This window comes from Heloderma suspectum, chromosome 14, assembly GCF_057233095.1.
Source record: "Heloderma suspectum isolate Gila_16-S chromosome 14, 16-S_ref, whole genome shotgun sequence".
NCBI lineage: Eukaryota > Metazoa > Chordata > Lepidosauria > Squamata > Helodermatidae > Heloderma > Heloderma suspectum.
In genome coordinates this window covers 22,603,458-22,618,736 of record NC_139471.1, presented here as the reverse complement: position 1 = coordinate 22,618,736, position 15,279 = coordinate 22,603,458, and the positions used below count along the sequence as shown (strand labels likewise).

Below are 15,279 nucleotides of genomic sequence, written 5' to 3'. Positions count from 1 at the left end.
AATGATCGGAGTTGCTGGGCCAGTTCTTACGGGAGCCCAGCCAGCCATTTTAGGCAAATGGCTTTTTATCACAGCTGCAGAAGCACCCCATTGCTGGATAGCCACTCACCTGCTTGCGGGTATTGCGGGGCTTCGTAGGAGAGATGGGCCCGGGGATCTTGGAAATACTGAAGGTTGTCGGAATGCGGTGGGTAGACGGGCACTCTGGCGGCAAAAGGGCTGGACTTGGGGGGGATGGAGCTCATTTCTGTGCCGACGGGAGGAGGAGGTGGGGGAGGAGGAGGGCCTGCTGAGGTAGCTGCTGCCTGGCTGACAGGAGTCTTCGGAGGTGACCCAATTTTACTGAAAAGAATCAGAGAGAAAGAGAGGGAAAGAGTGGTGACATTTGGGCCATCACCCGACTGAAGAAATCTTGGGATGAATTTTGAGTTACCAATTCATTAACTCTGTTCTATAGATACAAACTTTAATGCTGATGAGAAAAAAGCATTCCTTCTTTGATCTTAGTTAAGGTATGCCCCGATCACAGCAGCGGCCATTTTGAAAGAGGCACTCCCCCCTGACAGAAAGGGCATGGGTGTCTGTGAGGGGGGGGATGCCTCTTCTAAGATGGCGATGGCTCCCTCCTGAAGCTCAGCCCAGCAGGGCTGCTTGAGCCAGCAGCGGGCACCAGCAGTGAACTCGCTAACTGCCTGCGGTACGTACTTTTCAGGCAGGGGATCTGTCGAGGAGCCGGAGACATTCTGGCCACTGGTTCCAGCTTTCCCTGCTTTCTTCACGTTCTCCAGAGTCCTTAAGGAAGAGGTGTCGGCACAGCGGGGGATCAGCTGGGGGACACCGCTTTCCAGGCTCGCGATGCCATTGGTGCTTGGCACCATCTTCCCAGCCGCCTCGGCGCTTCCGATGATGGAAATGATGTTTCCCGATGTGGTGGAGACAGTGCTCGTGACACTGGCTTTGCTCAGCAGAGGGAAGGTCCTCACAGTGGCACTGATCTTCTTGTTCCTCAGCCGATACCTGCAGTTACAAAAGGCAACACGAGAGGGGCTGTTTTCCTGGGCAGCCGAATCGGAGGGAATGATCTGCAGCTGGAGCCAAGCAACAGAGAGGGGGCTTGGATCCTCCAGTATCTGAAGATATCCCAGAAGTAGTCAAACTGGAGGAAGCTCTTGGAAGGAACCTAGGCTTCACGACGCCTCCTTTCCCCCAGTCTGCACCACAGTTCTCTGGAAGTGCTTCCAGACGGGGGGCTCCTAGCGCCACCAATAAGGAGGCATTGTACATCTATTCCATCTTTTCTTTCTGAACAGATTGGACGCAGTACGAGAATAGACAGAAGAAGCAGCAGGAACACTTGAGAGGGCTATCAGCTGGAGACATCTGCGACCCCCCTAAAATGCAGTGAATGGGGAAGGGTGATAGTACCATAAAAACCTCATTTGGAAGTACCTCGGTTCTAGTTTTGTTGAACTTGCAACATGGAGAACTCTTATTTCAAAGTGGGAGAAAGGCAATCATTTCTGAGAGTTCAAAACAATTAGAGATGCTTCTCCATTATATCACCTCTGCTCAAATGTTTTCTTTTTCTTTTATTGTTTTAGGGTTTTTAAAAAAACATTCATACCCCCTTTTCCTAATCTCAATTTTAGAGGCAACATACAACATGGTTAAAATACAGTGACACGTGTAAGTGCCTGCTCTCTCTCTCTTTTTTAACCACCTGCTGGATTGGATTTTTTAAATTCCATGTTTGTGGTTTCACTGTAACCCACTCTCATGGTGGACCCCAAAGAACTATTAAAAACCAGAAACAGCAAAAAGACAACAGCAAACAAATTTTAAAAGTAGTCCTCAACAGCATTAAGACATGTTCAAACCCAGTAAAGGGGGTGGGGTATTGGTTTGTTTATTTATGAGCTGCCCTTCAGCACAAGCTCCCACAGTGGCATTGAACTGAAAGAAGAGAACACAATAAGCACACAAGCCTATGCATATTTAGACAGGAAAAAATCCTACAACTACAGCATAGCTGGCTGGGGAAGGCTGGGAGTTGTAGCACTTTTTTCTGTCTAAGCATGCATAGGATTGCGCCCTAAAATGTTAATGTTAACTTGCAAATAAAACTGCATACTGTTGAAATGTTACAAGACCTGTATGACCTATTTTACTTGAGGCAAAAGTATGCATGTGTGCTTACACACCACAAGCAGGGATCCTTCTTTCAAACTATCATCCCTCTCCAGCCCATTTATTTTTCTGGTTTTTAACTGTCTTGTTTTTATGATTGTTTTAACTAAGCTTATTTTAATCTTGGTTTTATTACCGTTGGCTGCTGTGAGCACCATTTTTTTGGTGGAAAGACAGAGCATAAACCAGATAGACAGTGGCCTTAGAAAAGCTGCTGTCTCTCAGCCTCAGTCCTCACACCCCCAATCTGCAACATGGAGATGATGGTAAGCATAATGACAACCTTACAGGGTTGTTGTTGTAAGGATGAGGGCTAGATTAATACATGAAAAACACTCTGAACACTTGACATAACAATAAGGCCATCATCTGCAAGTTGTTGCTGTTTTATTTTTGAATTAGAGTACAGTAGGAGAACAGCCCTCCCAAACCTGGCGCCCTCCAAATGGGTTGACTACAACTCTAGGAGTTGTAGTCAACACATATGGAGGGCGCCAGGTTGAGGGAGGCTGTATTAAAAAAAAAAAATTAAAATCTGCTAGCCAATTAATCCAGGGGCACCTTTTTACTTGATCAATGAGGCTAAGCAAGTCACAGACTGAACGGGGGCAACCTCTAGTTTGGAGGGGGCCCAGCTTACAAAAGGAATGCCATGCATGCAAGATGGCCACCAGCGAGGGAGAGTTGCTCCTCTTGCTCCTCCCGCTCCCAGCACTTACTTCTCCAGCTCCTCCTGAGAGTGAGCAAATGTGCAGTTGGTCCCGCGCGGACACCCGCCTTGCTGTCGTAGGTCACGGCACATGCTCGTTTTGTATTTGCTGTTTGGCTGTGGCTTTCAAAACAAGAGGGGGAGGGGAGTAAATACATGCATCGCTTAAAAACAGGGTTTGGAACACACCCTGACCACCGTCATGACTGATACCACCCTTCAGAAGGGGGCAACCCAAACTGCATGCCACCCTGAGGAACCATTTGCCTGCCTGACAGTAGTGCTGCGTGGCTGTACTCAGGGCTTTGGGAGATAGTAACATATGCTGGGAAAGATTGAAGGCAAAAGGAGAAGGGGACGGCAGAGGATGAGGTGGCTAGATAGCATCACCGATGCAATGAATATGGACTTGAGCACGCTCCGGGAGAGAGCGCAGGACAGGAAGGCCTGGCGTGCTATGGTCCAGGGGGTCACGAAGAGTCGGACACGACTGAACAACAACAACAAACAAAATTCTGGGTGGTGTAGCAGAGAGAGAGAACTGAATGGGAGGGTGTGAAGGTTTGAGGCCTACAGAGGCAAAAGGAACAAAGGCCAGGCTTAGAGGCCTGGGTTTTTTTGTTGGGAGGGTGTATCGCTGAGAGGAGTTGTTTCATTTCCCCAGTTAAGTTTCAGTTTCATTTCCTCGGTTAAGTTTCATTTCTTCAGGTTTGAAACAGTACTTTCGGTTTTGAGGGAGAATATATAAAGGGAGAGAGAGCCAGTCCGACGGGAGAGTAAGAGCAGAGTCAGGGAGACCAGAGCATGAAGAGGGGGAAGGAAGAAGCAGCCTGGAGAAGTCTAAGTACAGCTAGGGTAAAGGAACTTGCATTTTGCAACTTTTCTTTTCATGCCTTTTGTATCACTCATCTCTATTGTATCAATACGTTTAGTTGCGATTTGCTTGTTTAATTTACCAGTAAACCACTGTGGTTAAACCCTGTATCTACAGTGTGAGTCACCCCATGCCAATAGCCTAAACCCCACCTTATTGGAAAGGGGAAGGTAAAAGAAGGAAGGTGGGAATCTTAAGGAGGCAAGAGATCCTTGAGCAGGTCATAAGGGGAACTCTGACAAATCATGCAGTTTCTAGAAGCAGCCAGCCAGATGCCTCAGGGCCCCTACAAACAGGATGTGAAGGTGACAGCACTCTCCCTGCACTTCTTCACCTCCAGCCATGTGGTATTCAGAAGCACACTGCCTTTGGCTATGGAGGTTCCATTGAGCTAATGGGCATCCATGGATAAATCCTTCCATTAATTTATCTAATCCTTTAATTAAAAAAAAAACCCAAGGGAGGTGATGTGCTGTCCCATCCTCCCACCCTGCCCCAAAGTAGGGCTAGTTACAGCCATCGTAGAGTGACAAAAACAGGTCCTGGTCTTCTCTTCAACTCATCCATTACTCATTCTAATTCCATTCCTCTCCTTCCCCAGCCCAATTTTCAGAGGAGAGGCTGGTTTTCCAAAGGAATACAAAACCAGAGACTCTCACCCCTTTCCTTTCGATTCATCTAACAGCTTCGGCGAACATTTCATAGCCTGCTTGGGTAAAACTGTGCTATGCTTTAGGGTCTCCAACATGGCACCCATGGGCCTCAATGTGCCCACAGACACCTCTCTTGGGGCATCCTAAGCTCCCTGCCCCTCTTGATTTTTATTTTATTTTAAAGGCCAGCATGCTGCAAAGCGAAGGGCTGCCTTCTAGCAACATCTTGGTTTGGGTTCAAAATAATGGTGTGGTGTTTTGGACCTCAGACCTCCACCTCTGCCTTGGGTGGGAAGGTGAGAACCCTTTGTAAGGAAGATTTTTTCTGACTAACAGGTTGTATTTTTAAAAATTTACACAATTTATATTCAGCTTTACCACCAAGGTCTCTAAGTCGCTAATAAACAGAAGCGCACGAGTGCACACAGGCATACACACACAAAGATGAAAAACAGGAATAGCAATAAACCCCCCACCAACCCTAAAAACAGCAGTTAAGTAAATCAGCAGTCAATACTAAAAAAAAAAAAATCAATTAAAAAAAGAGAAAACACAAGGAGTCCAAAAGCAATTAAATGTCATTAAAATCTCAAGAGAACTGGACAGGCTCTGCATGGCACCTGAAAGACAGTAATAAACGTGCCTGCCAAACATATCTCAGGTGAGATTTCCACAACTTGACTGTCACCACAGAGAAGGCCCTGTGTGTGTGTGTGTGTGTGTGTTTTAGCAAAGGGAATTTCAAAAACAGCTACAAAAGCCAAAGCAAGACACACAAAAAAGACAGCTCAACCAATATTTATGGTTCCTAACGTTTTGAGACGTTACTCTGTTTATCACGGGCGATGCTTATTACATTCACAATATCCAAATAATGCTTAGAACTCCTTGCTTCTAACTCAGTCATGGAAGGTCACGTTCCACGGTGTTTTCCCATTACATTTTTTTTAATGCCAGGTGTTGATTTTACCCCTGCCCCTCTGGTATTTAACAGTTTTATTTGCATGGCTACATTTTAATTCTTCCGCACTTTGGGAATCTACTAGATTGAAAAGTAGGCTAAAAACAGGCTAAATAAATAATCAATCACCTGTGGAGTTTCGTGGCCTTTCCTACTGTAGTTCTGAATGAAGTCCACTAGGCCGTGGACGACTGTCTTCACAGCCACCATGGCGTTTTCCAGCTGTTCCCACGTTGGAGACGCTGCATCTGTGGGAGCGATCAAAGAAGCAGAAAAAGTCAACTACCAACAGGTGACAGGAACACATTACATTCCTGTTGATTTTCATTATCAAGGCAAATGTGTTTTTCTGAGACAGGCGGAAAGTCTGTCTGAGAAACAGAGATAAAACAGTACCTGAACCCAAGTCTGCTCAGGAAGCATTTGTCTGTGCAAATGAACAATCCCTCTCCCCACCCCTCAGGGCTGAGGTTGGGGAAAGCTGGATCTACAAGTTTGTAACAGAAGCCAGTTATGCATTGCAATAATTGGTTGGTGTCTGTGACATCACAAATCCACCCCGCCCTCCCATGACAGCAGTATACCTTGTAAAATGATTTTTAAACAAATAAATCTGTTCAATTGTTTATACATTGTATAAATGTACAAGCAGTAATTTAAACAATTACCAGTGCAATCCTGTACTTACGTGGGAGTAAGTTCCATTGAAATTAATGGGGCTTACTTCACATACAAAATTTCAATGTTAATTAAAAAAAAACAATTACAAAAGGGCAGGCAAAAATGCCAACTAAATCAGGGCTCAAATAGTTGATTTGTGCATCTGTTGGTTGCACTGCAAAAGAAGGGGGGAAACCATGTGAGTAAAGAGTGTGGGATCTTCTGATACGTAGGTATGCCACTTCAGGGTTCACACATTACAAAATTCCTACTTGAAATGTATACACACACACACTTCACATACCTGGATTAGGATCTATGTTGGCCAAGAGCTCCAAATGGGGGCGAAGCCTGTTTAAATTTGCAGGGTCACCTGTACGTTGCAGAACGATAGTCAGTTCCTGCACACTTTTTGCAAAGGATTCTGGAGACTGAAGCTAAGGGAAAGGAACACATGAGTGCTTCGCATTATATGAAGAAAAGTCTATGAAACACTGAATCCCATCAAAACTTTATTTTTTACCTGTCTTAGTTTCTGGACTATAAAATGGTCATTACTTGCTTGCCATGAGCAGCTAAACTGTCCTTCCGCAACCTTATGCTCTCCAGATGCTTTGGACAACAACTCTCAGGATTCTGACTGCCGGCTATGTGGCAGGGGATAATGGGAGCTGAAGTCCAAAACACTGGGATGGGACTGGGTTGGAGAAGGCCATCCCAAGGGCAGGAGAGAATAGTTTCTTAGTAAAAGGGCTGCGCCTTCAGCCGGCATAAGCTGAGGATCAGTGCTGAGAGGCTCTGCCTCTCCGCTCAGAATCTGCCCTATGCAGCTTCATCATCAGACGCGCCAAGCCAAGAATTTTTTTTTTAAGCCACTATTTTGAAGCTGTGGCTCACCTTGTCGATGATGGACTGCATGTGGGATTTATGGGCCAAGTCGCCATAAAGGAGGGAAGACCACTGCTCTGGAGAGATCCGAAGCCCAGCTTCCATGGCAATGTGGACAATTTGAGCGTCGTGCTCCCTCCGCAACGCTTCGTAACTGCGAAATTCCTCTTTCAGCTGCATCAGGGAAGAATCTTCATCCCTTTTGGTGACCTACACAAATAAATCCATACATTTAACTAACATAGCCAGATGCATTCAAATGTCTAGTTCTGTCTGCATCCATTTAAAGGACCGTAGGGATGCAGTCGATCTGAACTGCAGTCCTTTCAATGGACATGTGACCACCACCCCGCCCCACACATGCAAAGGTGCATTCTGTTGAAAACAATGCTGTGTCGACAAAACTCTTTTCTATATGAGAAGGAACACTTTTCTGTATGAGGCACCACTTTACTGAGGGGTCTGCTTCCGGATTCTTTGCGGGATTGAGATCGGCTCCTTTACACGTTTCATTCCAGGACTTTTCTTTCTCTGCCTTTCTATATGTTGGTGGCGCTGTGGTATAGCAGAAGTGTGCAAATACACCAGGGTTTCATACTGTCATTCACAGAAATACCAGACTTTCCTCACTAGAAAACCCCCTGCTATAATGCCTGCAAAGAATGGGAGAGGCCCTGGGGGATGAAGATGTTGTGTAAAGCACCCACAAATGGTGATTGAGGAATAAATGCCTTGTGTAGAGAGGCTCAAGGATAGGTAAAAGGAGAAAAAATGTGCTGCTCTTTGCCCTAACCCTCTTCTTTGCCTGTGGGCGGTAATCCCCCACCCCCACCCCAAAAAGGGGGGAAAGGAAAAAAGAAAGAAACTTCCAGAAGGGTAGCTGTAATAGTCAGTTGCAGCAAAAACAACAGAGAATCATGTCGCATACGAAAGACGAAATATTTTTACGGGATAATCTTTCATGGACTAGAGCCCTTTTCATCAGATATGTGAAGCATTAATCGTAGTTGTATGGAGGGGTATCCTCAGTTATCCTTACACACATGGATATAGATGGGGAAATGTAAGTAGTGGGGTCAAATAATCATGAAATATAAAAAGTACAGTATGTGGCAATTCAGTTTAAAGCTTAAATGTATGCAAAAGAGGCAGTGACCGTTCACAGCAGCAGTAATTGGTGATAATGCAACCAATATAGGATGTCTGTGTTATCACCAATTACTGCTGTTGTCAATGGTGGCTATGCTCATTTTGCACATATTTCAGCTTTAACTTAATGGTCTCAGTATCACCAGACCTGTAGTGGGACAGGAAACGATTGTCTCTATTCAAGCCAAACAAGACGGAATCAAAGCACAAAAGCATCACACCTTGAAGCACGACGCTCGATACAGCAGCTGCACCACGTGCCCAATGCTGGTTTTGGAAGCCTGAGGAAATCTTGGCTCCAGTCTCTGGACAACGAAAAGCACCAAGACCTTCCTGGAGAGGGCGGAGCCATCTTCCAAGGCCAGCAGCACCAGTTTCAAGGCTTCTTCCTGCATAGCTAGAAACCCAAAAGCTGACCTTACATCCTCAAAAGACCAAGAAAAACAAGTCATAGCTGGTGAAAGGATGCAGGTCCCCTTTTGCTGAACTACATTCTGCCCTGACCTTTGCAACAGTGAGGGCTGGAAACTCAATGATGCATTCTAAATATGAACAGAGAGGCCACATAGTGTAACCCCATGTGGGGTAGAGGGGGGGCTGGGGAGGACACAGATTTCTAAAATAGCGATGTAACTACAGCTTCGGCCACTTTCAGAACTCAGAATGATAAATACAGTGTCACACAGGAGTTGGAAAAACCAAAGTCTGTTCCCGAGTCTGTGAGTGATGCACAGCACAGGTGTGAGAGTCATACAGAGCACAATCCTATAAATGTCTATTCAAACACATGTGCAATTAATTTCAATGGGACTTGCTCCTAGTCAGTGTGTACAGGATTGCAGCCCCAATGTTCCATCCCAACAAGTCCCTTAAACTCATCTTCCTATATTAACAGAAGGACAATCACCATCCTCCCCCGAGAATCTGCGTCAGTCTCCCTGGAAACTCTTGGGTCTGCTGGAAGAGCTTTGTGATCTACACACATGCAGAAGAAAGAGCTGGAAATGAGGTGGTAGAATGGACCGTGCCGCTGCAGCAGAGTGCAGGCAGAGGGTACCAGCATTGGGTGCTCCTCCAGTTTACCAAAATATCCCCTGCAAAGACAAAACTAGCATAAGCAGCAAGCTTCTTCTATCCCAGCCCTTTGCCACTTGTGCTAGTTCTCTATTTACAGAGTGAGTTAAGAATAGGTGAGCATTCAAATAGGTGACTCCTCACCGCAAGTGACACAGTGCACTGTACCACCTCATTCCGGTGTGTATGCAGACCAGGCCAGAGAGATGGGGGGCGGGGGAGAGGTGGTGGGAAGTAATGGCTGGCAAGTCACTGCTGCAGGAGGAGAGTGGGGTCCAAGAGCACCTCCCCAGTGCTCCAAATATTCTTCCTGAAAAAGCAGGTGCTGGCTGGGGATTGGGGCGGTGGTGGCTGTGAAAGCAATGCAAGTGCACTTTCTAATGCTTTCTGCCTGGCTTTGAAGCTTTTCCACCCCAATGCTCTTCTCCCCAGAGCTATTTGATGAAGACATGCAAGAGCAAAATGGCTGGAAATAGCAGCCCTGAGTGAGAGAGATTACATCCCATCATCTGCTCTGGCCATGGCTTACCTGGCCCCAGGAACTGGCACCCGCGTGCCCGGACTGCAGCCCAGAGGTTGGCAGACAGCTGCTGAGGGTTCTGGTGCTGCAAGATCAGCTCAGTCACAGTTCTCTCCCCGAGGGAGCGGGCCGCCCGCATGGCCCTGACCCGGCCCTCCTCTTCCACCAGCTGACAGTTCACCAGAGTCACCAGCTTCCGTTGCATAGGCCGGCTCAGTGCACTCTGATTCAAACTGGCGACACCTTCAGAGGGAGGAACAGGAGAAAAGTAAGCAGAGAGAGAGGCACCTACGCAAAGGGCAAGGATGCTCATACCTAGCGCATGGGGCAGGATGGCATCGGGAGCACGCAGATATGAGGGAATGGCAGACAAATGACAAATCAATTTGTCTTGTTCTGCATAGTTCTTCCTGGAAGCTGAGGATTTCTCTATGTGAGGGCTCCTGGTTTGAACTCCTTTTAAACACTGCTTGGAGGCAACTAGCCCTGGTGCCTCTGAACATTTGCAGGTGAAGGACCATAGCTCAGCAACAAAGCACATGATTCGCACACCAGTGGTCCCAAGTTCAATTCCTGGCATCTCCAGTTTAAAAAAGGATCAGGTAGCAGCTGATGTGAAAGACCTCCACTTGAGGGCACTAGACAGCTGCTACCCATCAGAGCAGACAATACCTGGACAGATGCGCCAAGAGCCTAACATAGTATAAGGCAGTGTCCTATGTTCAATTCCTATTTAAAATCTCCTATTTTAACAAAGCAAACCAAACTTCCAGCTTGGCTCCAATGAAACCAGGGGTCCTTTTGCCAGTTCACATGGGAACTCACCCTTGCCTCCGCTTAGCGGCTTTAAATAAAGTGCCAGATCTTCAACGCATTTCTTTGCCACCTCATAATGTTTGTTCTCTCCTAGGTTACTTAGCTTGACGCTCTGGTGATCCGGTACCTATAAAGGGCAGAAGAGGGAAGAAGACAACAGTTTCTAACATGTGCGCACGCGCGTGTGTGATTCAATTGGGATGATGCAGGAAATTATTCACCATGTCTACACAAACCACCCAATTCTGGAATGATACAAGAACGTATGGTTATCCGTTAAAATCTGCCTGGCCAAAAAGCAGCAATATCTATTTAACCAGCCCATACTCAGCTGTACAGATATGCCAGCAGTGTTACCCTACAGGGAAGAGAGGGGCTTTTAAAGAGCCAATGAGGAAGCAAATACTTGAACACAGTGTCTTGAATGCAGCAACCTTCTCAGGCAATTTGAGAAAATTATGCCTTTGCTTGAACCTATCCCCAAATGGCGACAATGTAGAAGCAGCAATGTAGAAGCAGCAGGGATGGCAACAAATAAGTATCAAGACACAGTGGCCATGTTCGCACAAAATGCTAAGCCAGAATGCTCTTGGTACTGAGCATGCATGCTGGTATATGCTACCCAAATGCTCCTGCTTGGCTCCTCCTGCAAGCGGGAACAATTAAACCAACCAGGAACTTACCAGGGCAGAACAGCTTAGCATTATGTCCACACTAGACTCCTGGCTCATCTTTCCTCTAACTAGTCAGAGTCTTAAGCCAGGGGTTACAGCTGGCGTATGGATCCTGGCTTGTTGGAAGAGCAACAAGCCAGGAGTCCAGGTCTGGATGCACTCCTAAGTTTTTTGACCATGGTAGGTTCCTGGTTAGTTTAGCCACTCCCACTTGCAGGAGGAGCCAAGCAACAGCAATCAGGTGGTGTGCACAAGCATCCTGGAGAATTCTGGCTTAAGTGTTTTGTGCAAACGCATCCACTATGACATGTAGGAGTACATGGTGCCCCTTCATGGATCACTGCCTTGTTGTGGCGAAGGGGCTTGCATAACTCAGTGAAGCCATAAGCTATGCCGTGCAGGGCCACCCAAGACGAACAGGTCATGGCAGAGAGTTCTGACAAAATGTGGTCCACTGGAGAAGGAAATGGCAACCCACTCCAGTATTCCTGCCAAGAAAACCCCATGGAACGTATCACAAGGCTAAAAGATATGATGCCGGAAGATGAGCCCCTCAAGTCGGAAGGTGTCCAATATACTACTGGGGAAGAGCAAAGGGAATTTCCAAGTAGCGCCAGAAAGAGTGAAGCGGCTGGGCCAAAGCTGAAAGGACACTCAGCTGTGGATGTGTCTGGTGGTGAAAAGAAAGTCCGATGCTGTAAAGAACAATATTGTCTAGGAACCTGGAATGTAAGATCAATGAATCAAGGTAAGCTGGAGGTGGTCAAACATGAGATGGCCAACATCACCATATTGGGAATCAGCGAACTAAAATGGACAGGCATGGGCGAATTTAATTCAGGAGACCATTACATCTACTACTGTGGGCAAGAATCCCTTAGAAGAAATGGAGTAGCACTCGTAGTCAATAAAAGGGTGGGAAAAGCAGTACTTGGGTACAATCTCAAAAACGATAGAATAATCTCAGTATGAATCCAAGGCAAACCATTCAACATCACAGTAATTCAAGTCTATGCCCCAACCACTATGGCCAAAGAAGCTGAGGTTGATCGGTTATATGAAGACCTACAACACCTTCTCAACACCTTCACCCCTTCATGGATCACTGCCTTGTTGTGGCGAAGGGGCTTGCGTAACTCAGTGAAGCCATAAGCTATGCCGTGCAGGGCCACCCAAGATGGACAGGTCATGGCAGAGAGTTCTGACAAAATGTGGTCCACTGGAGAAGGAAATGGCAACCCACTCCAGGATTCTTGCCAAGAAAACCCCATGGAACGTATCACAAGGCTAAAAGATATGACGCCGGAAGATGAGCCCCTCAGGTCGGAAGGTGTCCAATATGCTACTGGGGAAGAGCAGAGGGTATTTCCAAGTAGCGCCAGAAAGAGTGAAGCGGCTGGGCCAAACCCGAAAGGACACTCAGCTGTGGATGTGTCTGGTGGTGAAAAGAAAATCCGATGCTGTAAAGAACAATATTGTTTAGGAACCTGGAATGTCAGATCAATGAATCAAGGTAAGCTGGAGGTGGTCAAACAGGAGATGGCAAGATTGAACATCGACATCTTGGGAATCAGCGAACTAAAATGGACAGGCATGGGCGAATTTATTTCAGGTGACCATCATATCTACTATTGTGGGCAAGAATCCCTTAGAAGAAATGGAGTAGCACTCATAGTCAACAAAAGGGTGGGAAAAGCAGTACTGGGGTACAATCTTAAAAATGATAGAATGATCTCAGTACGAATCCAAGGCAAACCATTCAACATCACAGTAATTCAAGTCTATGCCCCAACCACTGAGGCCGAAGAAGCTGAGGTTGATCGGTTCTATGAAGACCTACAACACCTTCTAGAACTAACACCAAAAAAAGATGTCCTCTTCATCATAGGGGATTGGAATGCTAAAGTAGGAAGTCAAGAAATCACCGGGATAACAGGCAGGCATGGCCTTGGTGTACAAAATGAAGCGGGACAAAAGCTAACAGAGTTTTGCCAAGAGAACATGCTGATCATAGCAAACACTCTTTTCCAACAGCACAAGAGGCGACTCTACACATGGACGTCACCAGATGGTCAATATCGAAATCAGATTGATTATGTCCTTTGCAGCCAAAGATGGAGAAGCTCCATACAGTCAGTAAAAACAAGACCTGGAGCTGACTGTGGCTCAGATCATGAGCTGCTTCTTGCAAAATTTCGGCTTAAATTGAAGAACGTCGGGAAAACCACTAAACCGTTCAGGTATGACCTACATCATATCCCTGATGAATATACAGTGGAGGTGAGGAATAGATTTCAGGGATTAGACTTGATAGACAGAGTGCCTGAGGAACTATGGACGGAGATCCGTAATATTGTTCAGGAGGCAGCAACTCAAGCCATCCCAAAGAAAAAGAAATGCAAGAAAGCAAAGTGGCTGTCTGATGAGGCTTTACAAGTAGCTGAGGAAAGAAGGGAAGCGAAAAGCAAGGGAGAAAGGGGAAGATATATGCAACTGAATGCAGAGTTCCAGAGAATAGCAAGGAGAGACAAGAAGGCCTTCTTAAATGAACAATGCAAAGAAATCGAGGAAAACAACAGAATGGGAAAGACTAGAGATCTCTTCAAGAAAATTGGAGATCTCAAGGGAACGTTTTGTGCAAAGACGGGCATGATAAAGGACAAAGAAGGCAGGGACCTAACAGAAGCAGATGAGATTAAGAAGAGGTGGAAAGAATATACAGAAGAACTATACAGGAAAGATCTGAATGTCCCTAATAGCCATGATAGTGCGGTCACTGAACTTGAGCCGGACATCCTCGAGAGTGAAGTCAAGTGGGCCTTAGGAAGCATTACTAACAACAAAGCTAGCGGAGATGACAGTACTCCAGCTGAGCTATTTAAAATCATAAAAGAAGATGCTGTTAAAGTGCTGCGCTCAATATGCCAACAAATTTGGAACACTCAACGGTGGCCACAAGACTGGAAAAGGTCAGTTTACATTCCAATTCCAAAGAAGGGCAACGCCAAAGAGTGTTCAAACTACCGCACAATTGTGCTCATTTCACATGCCAGCAAGGTGATGCTCAAAATCCTACAAGCTAGGCTTCAGCAGTATGCAAACCGAGGACTACTGGAAGTACAAGCGGGGTTTCGAAGAGGCAGAGGAACTAGAGATCAAATAGTTCTCTAGAAGTATTTTAGGAAGGCCTGGCGTGCTATGGTCCATGGGGTCACGAAGAGTCGGACACGACTGAACGACTGAACAACAACAACAACACAACACCTTCTAGAACTAACACCAAAAAAAAGATGTCCTCTTCATCATAGGAGATTGGAATGCTAAAGTAGGAAGTCAAGAACTAACCAGGATAACAGGCAAGCATGGCCTTGGTGTACAAAATGAAGCAGGACAAAGGCTAATAGAGTTTTGCCAAGAGAACACGCTGATCATAGCAAACACGCTTTTCCAACAGCACAAGAAGCGACTCTACACATGGACATCACCAGATGGTCAATATCGAAATCAGATTATGTACTTTGCAGCCAAAGATGGAGAAGCTCTATACAGTCAGTAAAAACAAGACCTGGAGCTGACTGTGGCTCAGATCATGAGCTGCTTGTTGCTAAATTTCGGCTTAAATTTAAGAACGTAGGGAAAACCACTAAACCATTCAGGTATGACCTAAATCATATCCCTTATGAATATACAGTGGAGGTGAGGAATAGATTTCAGGGATTAGACCTGATAGACAGACTGCCTGAGGAACTATGGATGGAGGTCCGTAACATTGTTCACGAGGCAGCAACTCAATCCATCCCAAAGAAAAAAAAAATGCAAGAAAGCAAAGTGGCTGTCTGATGGGGCTTTACAAGTAGCTGAGGAAAGAAGGGAAGCAAAAAGCAAGGGAGAAAGGGGAAGATATATGCAACCGAATGCAGATTTCCAGAGAATAGCAAGGAGAGACAAGAAGGCCTTCTTAAATGAACAATGCAAAGAAATCGAGGAAAACAATAGAATGGGAAAGACTAGAGACCTGTTCAAGAAAATCGGAGATCTCAAGGGAACGTTTTGTGCAAAGACGGGCATGATAAAGGACAAAGAAGGCAGGGACCTAACAGAAGCAGATGAGATT

General features: G+C 46.0%; 1 protein-coding gene and 1 non-coding gene across 4 annotated transcripts in view; both read right to left on the bottom strand.

Moving 5' to 3' along the window:
- The window catches only part of RC3H2 (ring finger and CCCH-type domains 2), a 53,319-nt gene that overhangs the window by 23,918 nt on the left and 14,122 nt on the right, over positions 1 to 15,279 (bottom strand). For 2 of the 3 annotated variants that reach the window (XM_084821367.1, XM_084821369.1), the window contains exons 3-11: positions 10,501 to 10,618; positions 9,685 to 9,918; positions 8,303 to 8,478; positions 6,942 to 7,142; positions 6,349 to 6,481; positions 5,514 to 5,632; positions 2,907 to 3,019; positions 706 to 1,017; positions 110 to 342 (exon numbers count right to left, since the gene is read on the bottom strand). In XM_084821367.1, the coding sequence (XP_084677493.1) occupies positions 110 to 342; positions 706 to 1,017; positions 2,907 to 3,019; positions 5,514 to 5,632; positions 6,349 to 6,481; positions 6,942 to 7,142; positions 8,303 to 8,478; positions 9,685 to 9,918; positions 10,501 to 10,618 (1,639 nt within the window). The remainder of the gene's footprint in view (positions 1 to 109; positions 343 to 705; positions 1,018 to 2,906; positions 3,020 to 5,513; positions 5,633 to 6,348; positions 6,482 to 6,941; positions 7,143 to 8,302; positions 8,479 to 9,684; positions 9,919 to 10,500; positions 10,619 to 15,279) is intronic. The other variant, XM_084821368.1, reaches the window with a different exon arrangement.
- On the bottom strand, positions 6,790 to 6,905 carry LOC146335792 (small nucleolar RNA SNORD90). Its single transcript, XR_014785984.1, has one exon. It is a non-coding gene; the product is annotated as a small nucleolar RNA SNORD90 (small nucleolar RNA).